Raw genomic sequence first — 16,169 nt, forward strand, 5'->3', positions numbered from 1 at the left:
ATAAGTGTTGCCAAAATCTGTAACAATTTATGTTCCCAACAGTGAGTAAAACTATTGTTGGAAATAGCCATTTCCAAAACTGGGTATTAACAGAGACTTTTAAAAAAAGTTTTTATTTAAATTCCAGTTAGTTAACATACAGTGTAATGCAATCACTTTAAAAAATATTTGGAAAATTTTAGGGGCGCCTGGGTGGCTCAGAAGTGTCTGACTTCAGCTCGGGTCATAATCTCATGGCCCGTGGGTTCGAGCCCTGCATGGGGCTCTGTGCTGACAGCCCAGAGCCTGGAGCCTGCTTCAGATTCTGTGTCTCCCCCTCTCTCTCTCTGCTCCTCCCCCACTCATGCTCTGTCTCTCAAAAATGAATAAACGTTAATAAATAATTTAATTTAATTATTTGGAGAACTTTAGATTCACATGTAGTCAGAAGAGAATATAGAAAAATCCTGGGTACCCTTTACCCGGTTTCCTCCAGTGGCAACATTCTGCAAAACTACAGTACACTATTGCAGCCAGGATTTTGAGAACTGATACTATAGTGTAATAGGAAATATACATTTGGTCTTTATCTCTGGTTCCCGGCACAGAACTCATAAGCTCTTGGAATTTCCTGAGTGATAGGAGCATCTTGTTATATTCGTAGACCCCTTTCAGCATTACCCAAGTTTATGCTATACGGAGACTATTAGTGGGCCCCTAGAAAGCTTCAAGATGGGGACTGATAACCACCAGAACCAATCCTGTGATGAGAGGGCTGGAACTTTCAGCCCTACCCTCTACCTTCCAGGAAGGAGAGAGGGGCTGGAGATGGAGTTAAGCCAATAATTTAATCAATTATGCTTATGTATTGGAGCCTCTACAAAAAACCCTCAACAATAAGGTCTAGAGAGCTTCTGGGTTGGCAAATACATCCACGTGCTGAGGGTGATACACCTCAACTCCACTGAAACAGGGGCTCTTGCACTTGGGCCCCTTCTGGATCTTACCCTATGTACTTCCTCCTTTGGCTATTCATTTGTATCCTTTATTATAAACTATAACAGTAAGTATAACATTTCTGGTGTTCTCTGGGTTGTTCTGGCAAATTACTGAAACTGGGGAGGTGGTGTGGGAACATCCAAATATGTAGCCAAGTCTGACAGAAGTGTGGGTAACCTGGGGACTCAATAATTGTAACTGGCATCTGAAGTGAGGGGAGTCTTATGGGATCGAGCCCTTAAATACTGTTGAGTTTGCCGCTACCTCTGGGTAGTCAGTGTCAGAACTGAATTGAACTGTAGGATACCCAGATGGCATCAGAGAATCAACCAATCAGATAGCTGAAGAACTGGTTATTAATTACATCCCACATTTTGGAACGGCAATAAAAACAACTAAGGTACTGATGCTTCAGAATGGAGGAATCTTGAAAAAATGCGAAGTGAAAGAAGCCAATCATAAAAGACCACGTGTTGTCTGACTCCACTTATAAGAAATGTCCAGACTAGGCAAACATATAAAGAAAGAAGGTAGACTAGTGGTTGCCTAAGGCTGGGGCAGGTGGGACCGTAATCTGGAGTGACTGCTAACAGGTATAGAGTTTCTTTCTGGCATGATGCAAATGTTCTCAAATTAGATCGTAGCTGCAAAACTGTAAATATTCAAACAACCACTGAACTGTACATTTGGGTGAAATGTATGGTATGTGAATTACATCTCAATAACACTGTAGGAAAGAAAAAAGAATGTTTCACAAAAGGAATCATAAGGTATGCAACCTTTTGGGATTAGCTTTTCCCCCTCAACATGATTTCCTAGAGACTGATTCAGATTGCATCACGGATACTTCATTCTTGTTCCTTTTTACTGCCAAGTGGTGTTCCATTGCATGGATGTGCCACAGTTTAAGTTAGTTTTTTGTTGTTGTTGTTGTTGTTGTTGTTGTTTTTAATGTTTATTTTTGAGCGAGAGAGAGAATGCTTGTGAGCAGGGGAGGTGCAGAGAGGGAGGAAGAAAGAGAATCCCAGGCAGGCTCCAGGCTGTCAGCACAGAGCCTGATGCAGGGCTGGATATCATGAACTGTGAGATCGTGACCTGAGCTGAAACCAAGAGTTGGACGCTTAACCAACTCAACTGAGCCACCCAGGAGGCCCCTAAGTTAGTTTTAAATCAACCCTGAGAATGAGCATCTTTTAAGACATTTATTGATTAGTTGCTATTCTTTCTCCTGTGAATTCTTTCCATATTCTTGGCCCCTTGTCCTACTCCTTTTTTTATTAGTCTTTTGCCATGTGTGCTACAAATCCTTTTTCCCAACTTAACTTTGCTTATGATTTTTGAGAGAAAGTTTTTTACTTTTATGTAGTCAAATATCATTCTTTGTTTTTAATTTCTGCTTTTCTTTTCTTTATAAATGTTTATTTATTTTTGAGAAAGAGGGTGCACACAAGAGTGGGGGGAGGGACAGAGAGAGAAGGGGTCCGAAGCGGGGTCCGTGCTAATAGCAGAGAGCCGGATGTGGGGCCCGAACCCACGAACTGCAAAATCAGACGCTCAACCAACTGAGCCACCCAGGTGCCCGGTCAAATATCATTCTATATTTTCTTCTAATAATATCCTTATAGTTATATTTTTTACATTAAAATCTTCGATAAATCCTTAATTTATTATAGCATGAGGAACCAGCAAGTTGAGTTTTTGGATGTACTAGCACTGTGATACGGTAGAAAGCCAACTAGACTAGGAAGCAGGAGGTACGGGTTCCAGACCCGGCTGTGCCACTACCTAGCTAAATCACTCTAAGCAGACCACCAGTTTGTGGAACTTGTCCTTCCTACTTAACACAATTATTTTAAGAAACGAGTAAGATTATAGATGTGAAGGGGAGTCTCAAAAAATGTTCAACAAAGACCTATCACTTTAAAAACGTAGAGCATGATATATATAGATATATATAGATATATCTATATATATCTATACATCTATACGTCTGTATCTATGTATATTTATCTATGTAACATATATACTATATATACTATATATATCTATATATATACTCTCTCCCTCTCTCTCTCTCTCTCTATATATATATATATAGATAGATACATAGATAGATAGATACATCAAATTTGTATTGGTTATGGCACTATTCTCATTCCATGTGCCATATATTAGAAAACTCACAATGTTAGCCTCAGAGTGTAAGTAGCTTTTCCTACCCCAAATCGTAAGACCAAAGAGGTCAAGTGACTTGCCTAGGGTCACAGGAGAAATTTAGGCAAGAGCTGGTTCTGGAAGTGAACCCAAGTAGCTATACCCACCCTCCACCAAGTCAGAGAGCACTTCTGAGTGAAGACCTACGAAAACATGGACTGTCATCACTTGTCTATATTCCTATCTCTACACTAAAGACAAAAAGAAAACTACTGTTTGAAAAATGAGCGTCTGTAATCAGCATGTGGTGGGTGTGACAGAAGAGAGTGGAATGGGAGGTCTGAATTTCAAGTTATAAACTCCCACCTTGCTTCCGACAGCCTGGGATTTTGATAAAGGCTCCATAGTCTGTCACCATAGCAACCTATAGAGACAAAAAAAAAAAACACAAAAAAACAAAAAAAGAATCAATGTCACACAAATGAGAATCTCTCTTCTGTGGCATTTAACCTAGTCTCCCTGAATTTCTACTTGCCACTGACTGCTGCAAAGCTGCCTAAACTTACGTTCTGTCGAATATTCTTTCTGTTCTTTATGAAATTCAGACTGGCAGGTATGTGCGAACACGTTAAGAACGCTGGTGAGATGGAAGTGTTGTCAGATGGCATGACAGTATCTAGGGATGCCCAAGTCCCACACCTACTGAAATCCCCAAAGGAGTATTTCAAGAAAAGGAACAAACAGCAAAAAATCTAGTCACACTTTCCATTAGCTGGGACTGAGGCCTCCAATCCTAACACTTAAATAACTTGGGATGGATTATGGAGGACATCCTTTTTTCCTAAACTTCGAGTCAAACCAGACTATATATAGCCTGCTCGATTTCACTCCAAACCAGCCTTGGGTTTTATCAAGACAACTACAGAAAAAGCCAATATACACACATCTGGCAGAACCTAAAAAGATGTAATCAGAGGGAAAAAGAGTTGTCTCCAAGTCTTTTGTGGATAAATCATCATCCCAAACTCTATCTCTACCTCTCATCCATCCTCTAGCCCACCCTCCAACCCGTGGACCGGGATTAAAGTTGTCACTACACTCCATATTTATCACCTAATTCATTATTATTTATCAGGTATTCAATACAATCTTATAAACTTCATTTTTTCAGTGACTTCAATTAGTTGTTTCATCTTGGGTACTCTCTATTTCAGCCTCACAGTAACTAAGAGAAGGGGCAGGAACAGGACAAACCCTGCAGCCCTGCTCTTTGCTAATCTACACTGAATGCTCGCTACATGTAAAAAGCTGTTCAAGGTGCTTCACATAATCCTCGTGATACCCTATGATATTGGTGCTCTTACCATTCTCACTTGATAGATGACAATACTTATGCATGGACAGACTAAGTGACTCACTCTGTTCAAAGCTAGGAGGTAGCACAGCTGGGATTTGAACCCAGTGAGTCTTAACTACATTAGGGCTACTCACGGGTTCCTTTTAATTACACAGTTCTAACACAGAAGCAATGTGACATTTGACATTTCATCTGTTCCTGGGAATGATCTTCAGAAGCGTACACGGTAGGTTTCCATGCTGCAGATGAGGTAGAATAACACAGGTGTAGGAAGAGAATGGGCTTTGGAGCAAACGATTGGCTTCCAATCTCAGCCCTGCCATTCCTGACTTGTGGGATCTTGAACATCACTTGCCTTTCGGGGCCTAAGTTCCCAAATGTATTCACTTTCCTGCCGCAGATAACAAATGAGTACATAAAGTGCCTCGCAGCTGTATTGGACACCTAATGTACATTCAATAAATTATAGCTTTTTAATAATTTATAGTTCAAGACACCGATGCACAAAAAGGTTAGTGACTAGTGGAAACAAAACACAAGGCACAGAACCTAAATCCCTTGATGTCTAGTCCAGTCAGTGCCCCTAACTCCACCAAATACCATTACTCACTTCAAAGTTAGGATGGAAAAAGACTTCCATTAGCCTCATTTATTTTATCCTATCCTATCCTATCCTATCCTATCCTATCCTATCCTATCCTATCCTATCCTATCTTATTCTATTCTATCCTATCTTATCTTATCTTATCTTATTTTATTTGGGAGAGAGAGAAAGATAGCAGGGAAGTGGGGCAGAGGGGGGGAAGGAGGGGGGGAGGGGGAGGGAGAGAGGGAGAGAGGGAGAGAGGGAGAGAGAGAGAGAGAGAGAGAGAGAGAGAGAGAATAGAGAATATGAATATCTCAAGCAGGCTCCACGCTCAGTGTGGAACCCCACAGGGGGCTCAATCCCATGGCCCTGGGATCATGACCTGAAATCAAGAGTTGGACATTCAACTGAATGAACCACCGAGGCATCCCCATTCACCTCATTTTATAAATGGACACTTGAACTAACTCTCCAAGATACAGCATTAATGGGTTAAGAACCAGAAGTTCTAAAATCCTCTTCTGTACTGATGAATGTGCTACACTGGGGTAGGGACCAGACAGTCCCAAAGAAGCAGTACAACCAGGCAGATGCTAGTACTTGAAATCAAAGTAAAGTGGAACTGAAGGAGGGACCTTAGACATTAGCTGGTACAATCCTATCATGTTTCAAATAAAGAAAGTGAAGACCAGAGACACAAAGTGCTTACCCAAGCTCACAGAGCAAGTTGTTTTCCATAAAATGGAGCCACATGGATAAAGACAAGACTGTAAGTTTTTAATTACAATAAAAGCAGATCTCTTCTTTCTGGACCAACTAAAGGCTTTTGCTCCACAGTTCTAAAAAGATGGCTGAGGTGCTTCATACTGCATAACAACATTATTAAAGGGCATAGTTATCTCACAAACTTAAAAGAAGCATCTGGAAGTTGGAGCCCAACTCGCTTTGCTGCTGTAAATTAAGACCATCTCACTTTTCAATCCTGAAACTCCAGTGTCACATTACGATCTTTTGAGAAAAGATCATTAACAGACCTTAATTTGGCTTCTCCCAAAAGGAAAAGTTAATGTGTTCCAGAATGGATGCAGCCAAGTGTTCAGTCAGGCAAAGGCATTCTTGCCTATTTCCAGGGCCAGGTGTTTCCATCACTGTGTCTGCTAGGGTGCAGTCAGTCTTGCAATGAGCAGAATGGCACCTGCTGTAGATGATCACACAGTCTGCCTGGTGTCCCAAGAATAATTAGTCAAATAGCTCAGGGGGAAAAATTCAGTAATTATCTCAGCTGAAGTCAGGACTCAGGTCAAATGAATCTGCCATCTTCAGATTGGAGGTTGCATTGGCCTTGGAACTAGTTAGCCCCATAATGTGAATGAGAAGCTTGAGGCTCAGAGACCTAAGTTGCCCGTCCGAAATCACAAAGGTAGAAAGTAGCAAGAACAGAAGTTTCCTTTTTACTTTGTCCCATGCTATTTCCACCTCACCAACACCAATTTCCCGTCCGCATTTCTTTGGCTATGGCTGGGCTGAGCCAAATCCCAACTCCCACTGCTATGCTTGTACCCACTACCAGGCTGCACTGACGTGGGCACTAAGATGCCTCTCCGAGGGTGGGAGAAGGACGAATATTGGCTTCTCAGCTGTTGGGTTGCTAAGCTTCCCAGCCCTGCTGAGCCTGCTCAGAGAAGAAGTGCTAGGTTACAGGCTGCACCAGCAGTTTCTTCAAGGATGATTGGTCCCGAGAGGCTTGGGTTCCATTGTATTCACACATTTACTGAGCACCTACAGGCGAGATACCACGTCAGGTACTGTGAGATTAAAACTTTAAAAAAAATTCTCAGCCTATTTTTAAGTGAATTTGAAGTAGTTACCAAGATATATGAGACAACCCTGGCCCTCGCCCTCCAGTAACTCACAATCTAGTGGAGGAGACAAATACGTACACGAGTAACAATCCTACAAGACACTGCGATAGGGGCCATAACTGAGAAAGAAACAAAGGATTGTGGAACAACCAGATTTACCGTCTACCTTCCTCCTCTACCTCAATTCAGTTGGAAGAGTTCTTTTAGGGTTCTTTTGGTTCCTCCATGCATTTATGCACAGGTGGACAACCCCAGGTGCAGTTAGCAGAAAGCAGACTCGGAGAGAGGACTTGATTTAAAATCCCAGTTTTAGGGGCACCTGGGTGGCTCAGTTGGTTAAGTGTCTGACTTTGGCTCGGGTTCCTGGGTTCAAGCCCCACATCGGGCTCTGTGCTGACAGCTTAGAGCCTGCTTTGGATTCTGTTTTTTTCTCTTTCTCTGCCCCTCCCCTGCTCATGCTCTCTCTCTCTCAAAAATAAATAAACATTAAAAAAAAAAAAACTTCAGGGGCGCCTGGGTGGCTCAGTCGGTTAAGTGTCTGATTTCGGCTCAGGTCATGATCTCACGGTTCGTGGGTTTAAGCCCCACGTTGGGCTCTGTGCTGACAGCTTGGATCCTGGAGCCTGCTCTGGATTCTGTGTCTCCCTTCTCTCTGCTCCTCCCTCCTCCAAGAATAAACATTTTAAATAAATAAATAAATAAATAAATAAATAAATAAATAAATAAAAACTTAAAATAAAATCCCAGTTTTTGCCATTTATTAACCATTGGGCAATTACTTAACTTTTGAGAGAAGTTTCCTTATCCATAAAACAGAGTTAACAATTTGTTGGAGAGAATCAACGACAGAGTGTGTCAAAGTGCTGACATATGTTAAGCTTAAAAGTTTTTGAATTTCAATGTAACAGGGTCTTGGGGCGCCTGGGTGGCTCAGTTGGTTGAGCCTCAGACTTCAGCTTAGGTCATGATCTTGTGTCTCGTGAGTTCAAGTCCTACATCGGGCTCGCTGCTGTCAGTGCAGACCCTCTGTCCCCCCACCTTTGCCCCTCCCCTGTCTGAGCACACACGTGTGCTCTCTTGCTCTCTCTCAAAAATAGATATAAATACATAAATAAATAGAATTTAATGTAACCAGGTCTTCTTTTAAATATCAGGCACTCATTAAATGTCTGTGGATGAAGGGGCGCCTGGGTAGCTCAGTCGGTTGAGCATGCAACTCTGTTTCAGCTCAGGTTATAATCCCAGGGTCATGGGATCGAGCCCTGCAACGGGCTCTAATGGGCTCTATGCTGAGCATGGAGCCTGCTTGAGATATTCTCTCTCTCTCTGCCCCCCCCCCGCCCCACCCCCCGCTCACGTGTGCTCTCTCTAATAAAAAAATAAGAATAAAAATGTTTGTAGATGAATATTCTGAAAAATAGTTTCTTCTTTCTGATTTATCAAGCAACTTCTCTCTCCCTAATTCTGTTCACTTCTAAACCATCATTTTTCAAAATGTGCTCCTGAAATACTAAGCTAGAACTACTAAGTTCTCTCCAAATATTCTCCTAGCCCATCCATCCTTAATAGTAAAATATATAAACCCTACACTAACTCAAGTCCCACGTCATTTAAGAAGCTGTCAGTCAGCAGCCACTTTAAAAATCTGAGTCAGTTTGTGAAAGGGAACAGCACTCTTGTCTTTTGTGCAACATGTGACAAATGAAGGCTTCGTCGCCAGAAAAATCAATTTCATCTCTAGTGTTACTACTTCCTTTTCCTGAGCCCTTGTACCTACCTCACTGATCTTTGGAGATACCTCGGGCCTTAAAGAAAAATATAAAGGCTCTGAAGAGCAGAAGTTTCCTATATGCTAGAATGTTATTAACCTTTGTATCTTGACTTCATATTACAAGTCGGGACTGACTTAACAGGAGTCAAAAGCCACGATTATCTACAACCGACTGACAGACACAAAGTCTGTCCTCAAAGGCTTTACATTATTAGAAGATGAAACTTTTGTGAACCATAAAGCAAGTATGAATACCACAGGAATGATACTGTAAAAATACCATGGGCACTCATAAGGCAGTAAACACAATTTTTTGGCTCTACTTTTGCTTTGAGAAGAGCAAGACAACATTAATGAATTCCTACTATATCTCAGGCATTGTTTTTACAGATGACCGCTTATTGAACCATCAGGGCAATCCTCTGGAAGGAGTTATTATCTCCATTTAACAAATGAGAAAACTGAGGCCCCAAAGAGAGTAAGTGGCAGTCTCAAGTAAAAGCGCCAGGACAGGAATCCAGGTTTTGTCTGCTCTCCAAATACAACGCCTTCTTCCTCAAAGGCCGACCATTCATTCAGTCACCAAAGATGTGATGAGCACCTATTATTTTCTACCCACCTACTTGGGACTGAGATACACGACCACGAACAAAACACTCAGGGCTCTGTCCTCATGGAGCTGAGTATCTTGTGAGGAAGACAGACATTACACAAGTACGCAAATACAGGGTGAGCCTATTTATTTATGGTGGGGCAAAGTTCTCTGAGGAGACGGCACTAGGGTTGAGACCAAAAACATGAAAAGAAGTCGGTGGGAGAGTGGGGTAGTTACAGACAGCATATGCAAAAGTCCTGAGAAGGAAGCAAGCTTAGAATACTCAGAGTTGTAAGGAGGCCAGTGTGGCTGGTGTGTAAGTAGAATGAAACAAAACCACACTGTCCACGTAAGCAGAGGCCAAGTCATGTAGGGATCATGAAATTGTTTGGATGAATTCAAGTACAATGAGAAGCCTAGAAGTGCGAGAAAGCAGCATGTTCAATCTGTTCTAGATGTTATTCTGGCTGCAACGGGAAGAACAGATTGGAGAGGAACTACAATAGACATTGGGGCCCCAGTAAGGCCAGGTCAAGAGATGGCGGGCTTGAACTAATGAGGTGCCATAGGGGTAAAGAAGTATACAGATAAGAGATACATTTGGGAGGTAGTAATGACACAAGTTGCTGACGGACTGGAGGGAGAGGAAAAATCAAAATCAAAATCAAATCAAGAGGAGAAATGAAGGGCGAGACCCAGACGTTTAGCATGGGTACCTGGAAGGCTAGTGGCTGCATCTGCTGAGATGAGAAAGACCAGAAGAACAGATTTGGCTAGAAAAGGGAAAAAATTAAGGGGCCCCTGGATGGCTCAGTCAGTGAAGCATCTGACTCTTGACCTCAGGGTCTTGAGTCCGAGCCCCACGTCTGGTGTTGAGATTACTTAAAACAACAACAACAAAAAACATTTCTAGAAAGAGAGAAAGAGATAATAAAGGGAGAAAGAAGAGAAAAAATTCAGTTTAAAACATAAATTAGACACGCTGTAAGGTATCCAAATGAAGATGTCAAGTATGCAGTAGGGAGTCTGGAGCTTAGAGGAGGTACAAGTGGTAGCCAGATACTCCTCTAGTCCTTCCTGTTGGAACTGCAATGCTTAACATATTCTCAAGTGGACAGGAGCTCCAGACCCAGCAGCTTTTCACCTTCAGTCCATGCTTAACATAAAGAGTAGGTGTTCAAGCCAAAAGAGTATACCTCTCCTTGGAAAATAGTGTAGAGAGCAGGCAAGTTCTCCATGGTCTCGGGTCTTCCTGAATTCATCCTTAATGTTCTATGGCTCCTCCATTTCTCCTCTGGTAAAGCTAATTCAAGTGTCCTATCACAAAGAAATAAGACAACACTATGAAAGGCATCTGCATTAAAGAAGAAATGTGCACATAACCCACAGCTAATCTCTACAGAGTAACAGCATTAGATTTAACACCATGTACTTTCATCCACCTCTCTCTTGCCCACTGTGATCACGGTAAGTTGTGGAAACTTTGCTCTCTCTCTCTCTCTCTCTTTTTTTTTTTCCAATTTGATACCTACCCAAAGGCATCAGTCTGTTTTTTTGTCTTCTAATTGCTATTATTACTATTCTTTTGTCAAGGGAAGGCTTTTGAGATGTGCGTGTGAGAGACTGAATCTTGAAAAAGGGAATGATAGTAGCAATAGGAGCTAACAGTTATCAAGAACTTACTATATCCAGGTACTGTGCTAAGCACTGGACATCCAGTATCTCAGGATGTAGGTTGTATTCTTATATAAATGACAAAAACAACCAGGCTTCCAGAGGTCAAATTACTAGGCCTATTTGACATCAAAAAGCTAGGAAATACTGAAGTCAAATTCTGGCTGACACCAGAGTCCCCATCTGTTTTGTTTTGTTTTGTTCTGGTAGTTATATTTATTTACGTAACGTCTACACCAAACACGGGGCTCAAACTCACAACCCCGAGGATCAAGTGTAGGATTCTCTACCGAGTAAACCTGCCAGTGCCCCCCCTACCCCCGCCTGCTTTTAAACACCACGCTAGGTGTCAATCTGAAGTGACTTTCAAAAGAGACAATAGCTTATTTTTTTCCTTATAAAACTAAAAACACACTTGCTCATTTTAAAAGTTCAGATGATAGGGGCGCCTGGGTGGCTCAGTCGGTTAGGCGCCCGACTTCAGCTCAGGTCACGATCTCGCGGTCCGTGAGTTCGAGCCCCGCATCGGGCCCTGGGCTGATGGCTCAGAGCCTGGAGCCTGCTTCCGATTCTGTGTCTCCCTCTCTCTTTACCCCTCCCCCGTTCATGCTCTGTCTCTCTCTGTCTCAAAAATAAATTAAGAAAACGTTAAAAAATTAAAAAAAAAAAAAGTTCAGATGATAATATGTACAGTCATAAAGAAAAAAATCACTCATCATTCAATTCTGTTTATATTCTTTAAAATTTCTTCATATATAGGTTTTTTAATGGAATCATGAAATTATTAACCATTAATTAACAGTCATTTAAAGATATGTTTCAGTAATTTATACACACACATATACACTTGTACGCACCAATTTTACTTATTTGTGAATCATGTTAAAATGCAGACTGCAATTCAGTAAGTCCGAGGTGGTGCCCGAGACTGTGCATTTCCACAAGCTCCCAGACGATGCTGATGCTGCCAGAGTAGAAAGTCTTACAGCTTTCGGTGTGTCTGGGTGGCTCAGTCGGTTAGGCATCTGACTTTGGCTCAGGTCATGATCTCACAGTTTGTGGGTTCGAGCCCCGCGTCGGGCTCTGTGCTGACAGCTCGGAGCCTGGAGCCTGCTTCGGATTCTGTGTCTCCCTGTCTCTCTGCCCCTCCCCCTCTCGTGCTCTGTCTTCTGTCTCTCAAAAATGTATACATGTTAAAAAAATAATAAAAAAATTAAAAAAAAAAAAAAAAAGAAAGAAAGTCTTACAGCTTTGGAGTTGGAAGGGACCTCAGTCTCCTGGTTTTAAACAGAGAGGAAACTAGCAGTCCAGTGGCTTTTAACCATGCCACTTTGCCGAATAAAATCAGTGCTACACAAAGATCAATCTAATGGTACTGCCCTCAGTTCGGTTTTTCCCATTTACATTTGCCAACAGTAAGACTTGAACCTCTATTTTCCCTAGATTTTCATAACCAAATACTTTCTTTTCTCCTCAATTCCCAGCACAACCCCTCACTTTCACATGATGGCTCTGGGTCCTGGTTTTGGAAACTCTACCTGATCTATAGCATCGTCTATTAACTGCACTGCCTCACTTAAAACAGAACTGAAAGAGATCCCACCAGCTTTCCAAACCCTGGTTCTTGTATCATCCCCAGGTTCCTACATCCTTGTCCTTGAGTTCCATAAGACAACTTTGTATCCTTATGATAAACTCGCCCTTTTCTGCTTAGGTCAGCCACACGTGGTTTTCTGTTACTCTACTGATAGCACATGGAATGAGGGCAGATTTGTCAGTTCTTGAGAAATGGCTGGTAAACAGGTTAAATCCAAGTATCACAGCCTGGTTGGCTCCTGCCTCTGTCACTTCCTAGCTCTGCAGGCTCATCTCCAGTCTTCCCCTCTCTCTGACTAGCACCTCTTATCTCACATCCTAAAACAGAGGTTACTGACCTGAGGCCAGTGGCTCCATCAAGAGACTTTAATTCCTCCAGCTCCTGGAGCACTAGTGAGGTATAGAGTCCATAGAGGCATCAGCAGCTAGGACACCTAAATTGAGCTCAAACATCTTAGTCTATAGCCTGTTCCTCTCTACACAAAGGTCATGGAAAGAGCAAAAAAAAAAAAACAAACAAACAAACAAAAAAAACCAGAAAAAAATCTAAAGTTGATTCTTACAGATTTCTGCTGTGGTCAGTGTAGGAATACATAACTTAAAGCTCTCCTGTTGGCTCCTGCCACAGAACAGGAGAAACCCTATGTGATTCTTCAAGAAGGAGAGTGGCATGCATTAATGAGGGAAATCTGGAAACATGACAGTAACAGGTTTACAATTTCAGGAAAGTAGCAGGTTGCCATTTTTAAAAATGGACCTTGATGTTTTCTTTCAAATTATGTCCTATAAAAACCTAGAGTTTTATGGTGGTTGTTCAGAAACTCCTCAACTTGAGTTTATTTGTAAACAGTCAACTCTGAAATATCTAGGGACCACAGGGTTCAAGAAAGCCAAAGAAGTAGGGCTGGAGGCCAACCAACCAGAGGAGAGTCCTCAAAGGAAGGGGGAACACATCCCCAAAGAAACCAACTTCTGGAGGTCCTTCCCAGAGCAGTTGGGAGCCAGTAGTCTCTCTTCAGTAATTAGTAAGAGACTGTTTATTGCCAATTCCCACTTGCCCTCCCCGCCTTGGGTTGGACCATGGGAGCAAGGAGGAGTGAAGGGTACAGGAGTGTATTCTGCTTGGATCCGATTTACCTATTAAGCTTCTAAATAAGATGTCATTTGAAAAAAAGAGTCCTGCTGTTTTAAGAAAGTTTATGAAACACAGATATAGTCAGTCCAAATAGGACCACATCTGTAGACTTAAAAGAGCAAGTAAATTGACAAAGATGGAGGTATACCATTTAGAGTTGCTTTGCAATAATTCTAGAAACAGAGTATCTTCTTTAAGTGCTTCATTTTAAGTGAACGTTTTTTAAACATTGTAATGTGTAGGGAGGCAACAGGGACCCAGTTACTAGCCACCCACTTCCCAAAGCAAGGGACAGAGCAAGGAGAGTGTGGGGACGGGAGATGTGGCAGGGGAACGATGGCCCAGAGTGAGGTCAGAACCTATATTGGGTGAGGAGGAAATTTGCAAAGATCAACCCAGTGTGAAAAGGAGCAGGGTAATGATGGCGTCCACATATTGGGCTGTCCAGAATGATGACAGGGCCTAAAGACTAGAAGAAGTAGGGGCGCCTGGGTGGCTCAGTCGGTTAAGCGTCCGACTTCGGCTCGGGTCATGATCTCACGGTTCGTGGGTTCGAGCCCCGCATCAGGCTCTGTGCTGACAGCTCAGAGCCTGGAGCCTGTTTCAGATTCTGTGTCTCCCTCTCTCTCTGCCCCTCCCCCACTCATGCTCTCTCTCCCTGTCTCAAAAATAAACATTAAAAAAAAATTTAAAAAAAGACTAGAAGAAGTAATGCAATGTTAACTTTCTGATTACAGTAGTTACAGTGTGGTTATACAGGAGAATGTCCTTGTTTGTAGGAAAACTAAAGTATTCAGGGATGATGGGACATCAGGTCAGCAACTTAGCTCTCAAATGATTCATAAAAAAATGTTATTTGTACTGTACCTCCAGTTTTGTAACTATTTCAAACTTGTTTTTTTTTTTTTTAAATGTGCATGCAATTAAAAAAGAAAAACATCCTGCTCTCCCTTCTCTCAAGCAACGTGAAGCTCATAGAACAATATTAAATTGGTAAGATACTGTTTTTTGTTTTTTGAGAAAAAGCAACATGAGCAGGGGAGGGCCAGAGAGTGAGGGAGAGAGAAAATCCCAAGCAAGCCACACACTGTCAGCTTAGAACCCACCCACCCCACCCCACCCCACCCCCTCCCCGATGCAAGGCTCAAACCCATGAACTGCGAGATCATGACCTGAAAGGAAACCAAGAGTCAGATGTTCAACCGACTGAGCCACCCAGGCGCCCCAAATTGGAAGATATTTTAAGGCATCTTTGGAACTTCATTTCATGTGTCACCTTACTGATCTGGCCAAGATTTTTGTTGTTGTAGTTAAGTTCGTTTGAATTTAGATTTGTTGTGGTCGTAACAGAACAATAATAACTAGATAGAACCCTAAGAGTTAAAGGGATTTTAATTTATCTTTAACCTGTGCATATGAATTGAGAGGAGAATCAGTTGATAAGTAAAAATACTGGGATATGAGCAAAGACAGAATGACTCCAGAGCCTGCATTCTCAACCACTATTCTCCATTGCCTCAAAAGAATTCACAGTGCACATCTAAATCTTGTGAGAATTTCTAACATGAACTAAGTCCCAACATTAGAGATTCCAAGGAGGAGTCATCGTCAGAAGGGCATTATTCATGGATGAGGCTATGATGAGCTGGGTCTGGATTAATTCATCTAAACATGTAACCAAGGATCATTTCTTATTTGCTCTTCTGTTCCTCATATCTGGTATGCAGTAGGTACTCAAAATTTTGTGGGTTTTTTGTTTGTTTGTTTGTTTTTGAATGAGTGAATGGCCTCACTATACGCCAAACAAACAGGGAAAGAAAGAAGGGAGAAAGCATTCTGGTCTAAAGAATGTAGAGGAAATAACTTCCACCCAATATGTTGGCTAGATTAGAAGGGGGGAGATTTTCAAATGCCACAATGGTAGCCAAACTTCCTCCTTCCCGCCAACTTGATAGAATGACTATCTGAGACAGATGCTTCTTCCTTTTTGAACTTCAGTCATGGATTGAGAAAATATCCAAAAGCAGGAAAGAGAATAGTAAAGTGCAAAGAAAAACACAAAAAACGGACTCATAAAATGTGAAAGATGAAAAGGAATCATTCACCTCATTACTTTTACTTAACTGAAAATAGGGCTAACAGAGGTCAAGTGACTTGACAGAGGCTGCTTACAGCTAGCCATTGGCACGAAACCCCATGACCAGTACTTACGCTCTACCCCACACTGTTCTTAGTCAATAATCTTGGAGGTCCTCTCCAAGTCGTCTGATAACAACAGCTAGTGTTCGAGTATTTATTTGCTGTACGTTAACCTAAGAGCTTTACTTGTCTTAAATAATTTGATTCTCTTTCGGACCACTCGACAAGATAGGCAATTATCATTGCCACATTATAGATGAAAAAACTAAGACATGAGAGAAGCTAAGTAACTTACTCAAGATTACAAAGCTATGAATGATGA

The 16,169-nt window shown here is 41.8% G+C and overlaps 1 protein-coding gene across 6 annotated transcripts in view; it reads right to left on the reverse strand.

The window, feature by feature from the left end:
- The window catches only part of ZCCHC17 (zinc finger CCHC-type containing 17), a 60,925-nt gene that overhangs the window by 40,867 nt on the left and 3,889 nt on the right, over window positions 1-16,169 (reverse strand). For 5 of the 6 annotated variants that reach the window (XM_060621910.3, XM_060621909.3, XM_078452136.2 and 2 more), the window contains exons 2-3: window positions 10,500-10,620; window positions 3,499-3,556 (exon numbers count right to left, since the gene is read on the reverse strand). In XM_060621910.3, the coding sequence (XP_060477893.2) occupies window positions 3,499-3,556; window positions 10,500-10,565 (124 nt within the window). In that variant the 5' untranslated portion in view covers window positions 10,566-10,620. Of the gene's footprint in view, window positions 1-3,498; window positions 3,557-10,499; window positions 10,621-16,169 lie in introns of those variants that run through there. The other variant, XM_078452137.1, reaches the window with a different exon arrangement.

Source organism: Panthera onca, chromosome C1, assembly GCF_046562875.1.
Source record: "Panthera onca isolate mPanOnc1 chromosome C1, mPanOnc1 haplotype 2, whole genome shotgun sequence".
NCBI classification, from domain to species: domain Eukaryota; kingdom Metazoa; phylum Chordata; class Mammalia; order Carnivora; family Felidae; genus Panthera; species Panthera onca.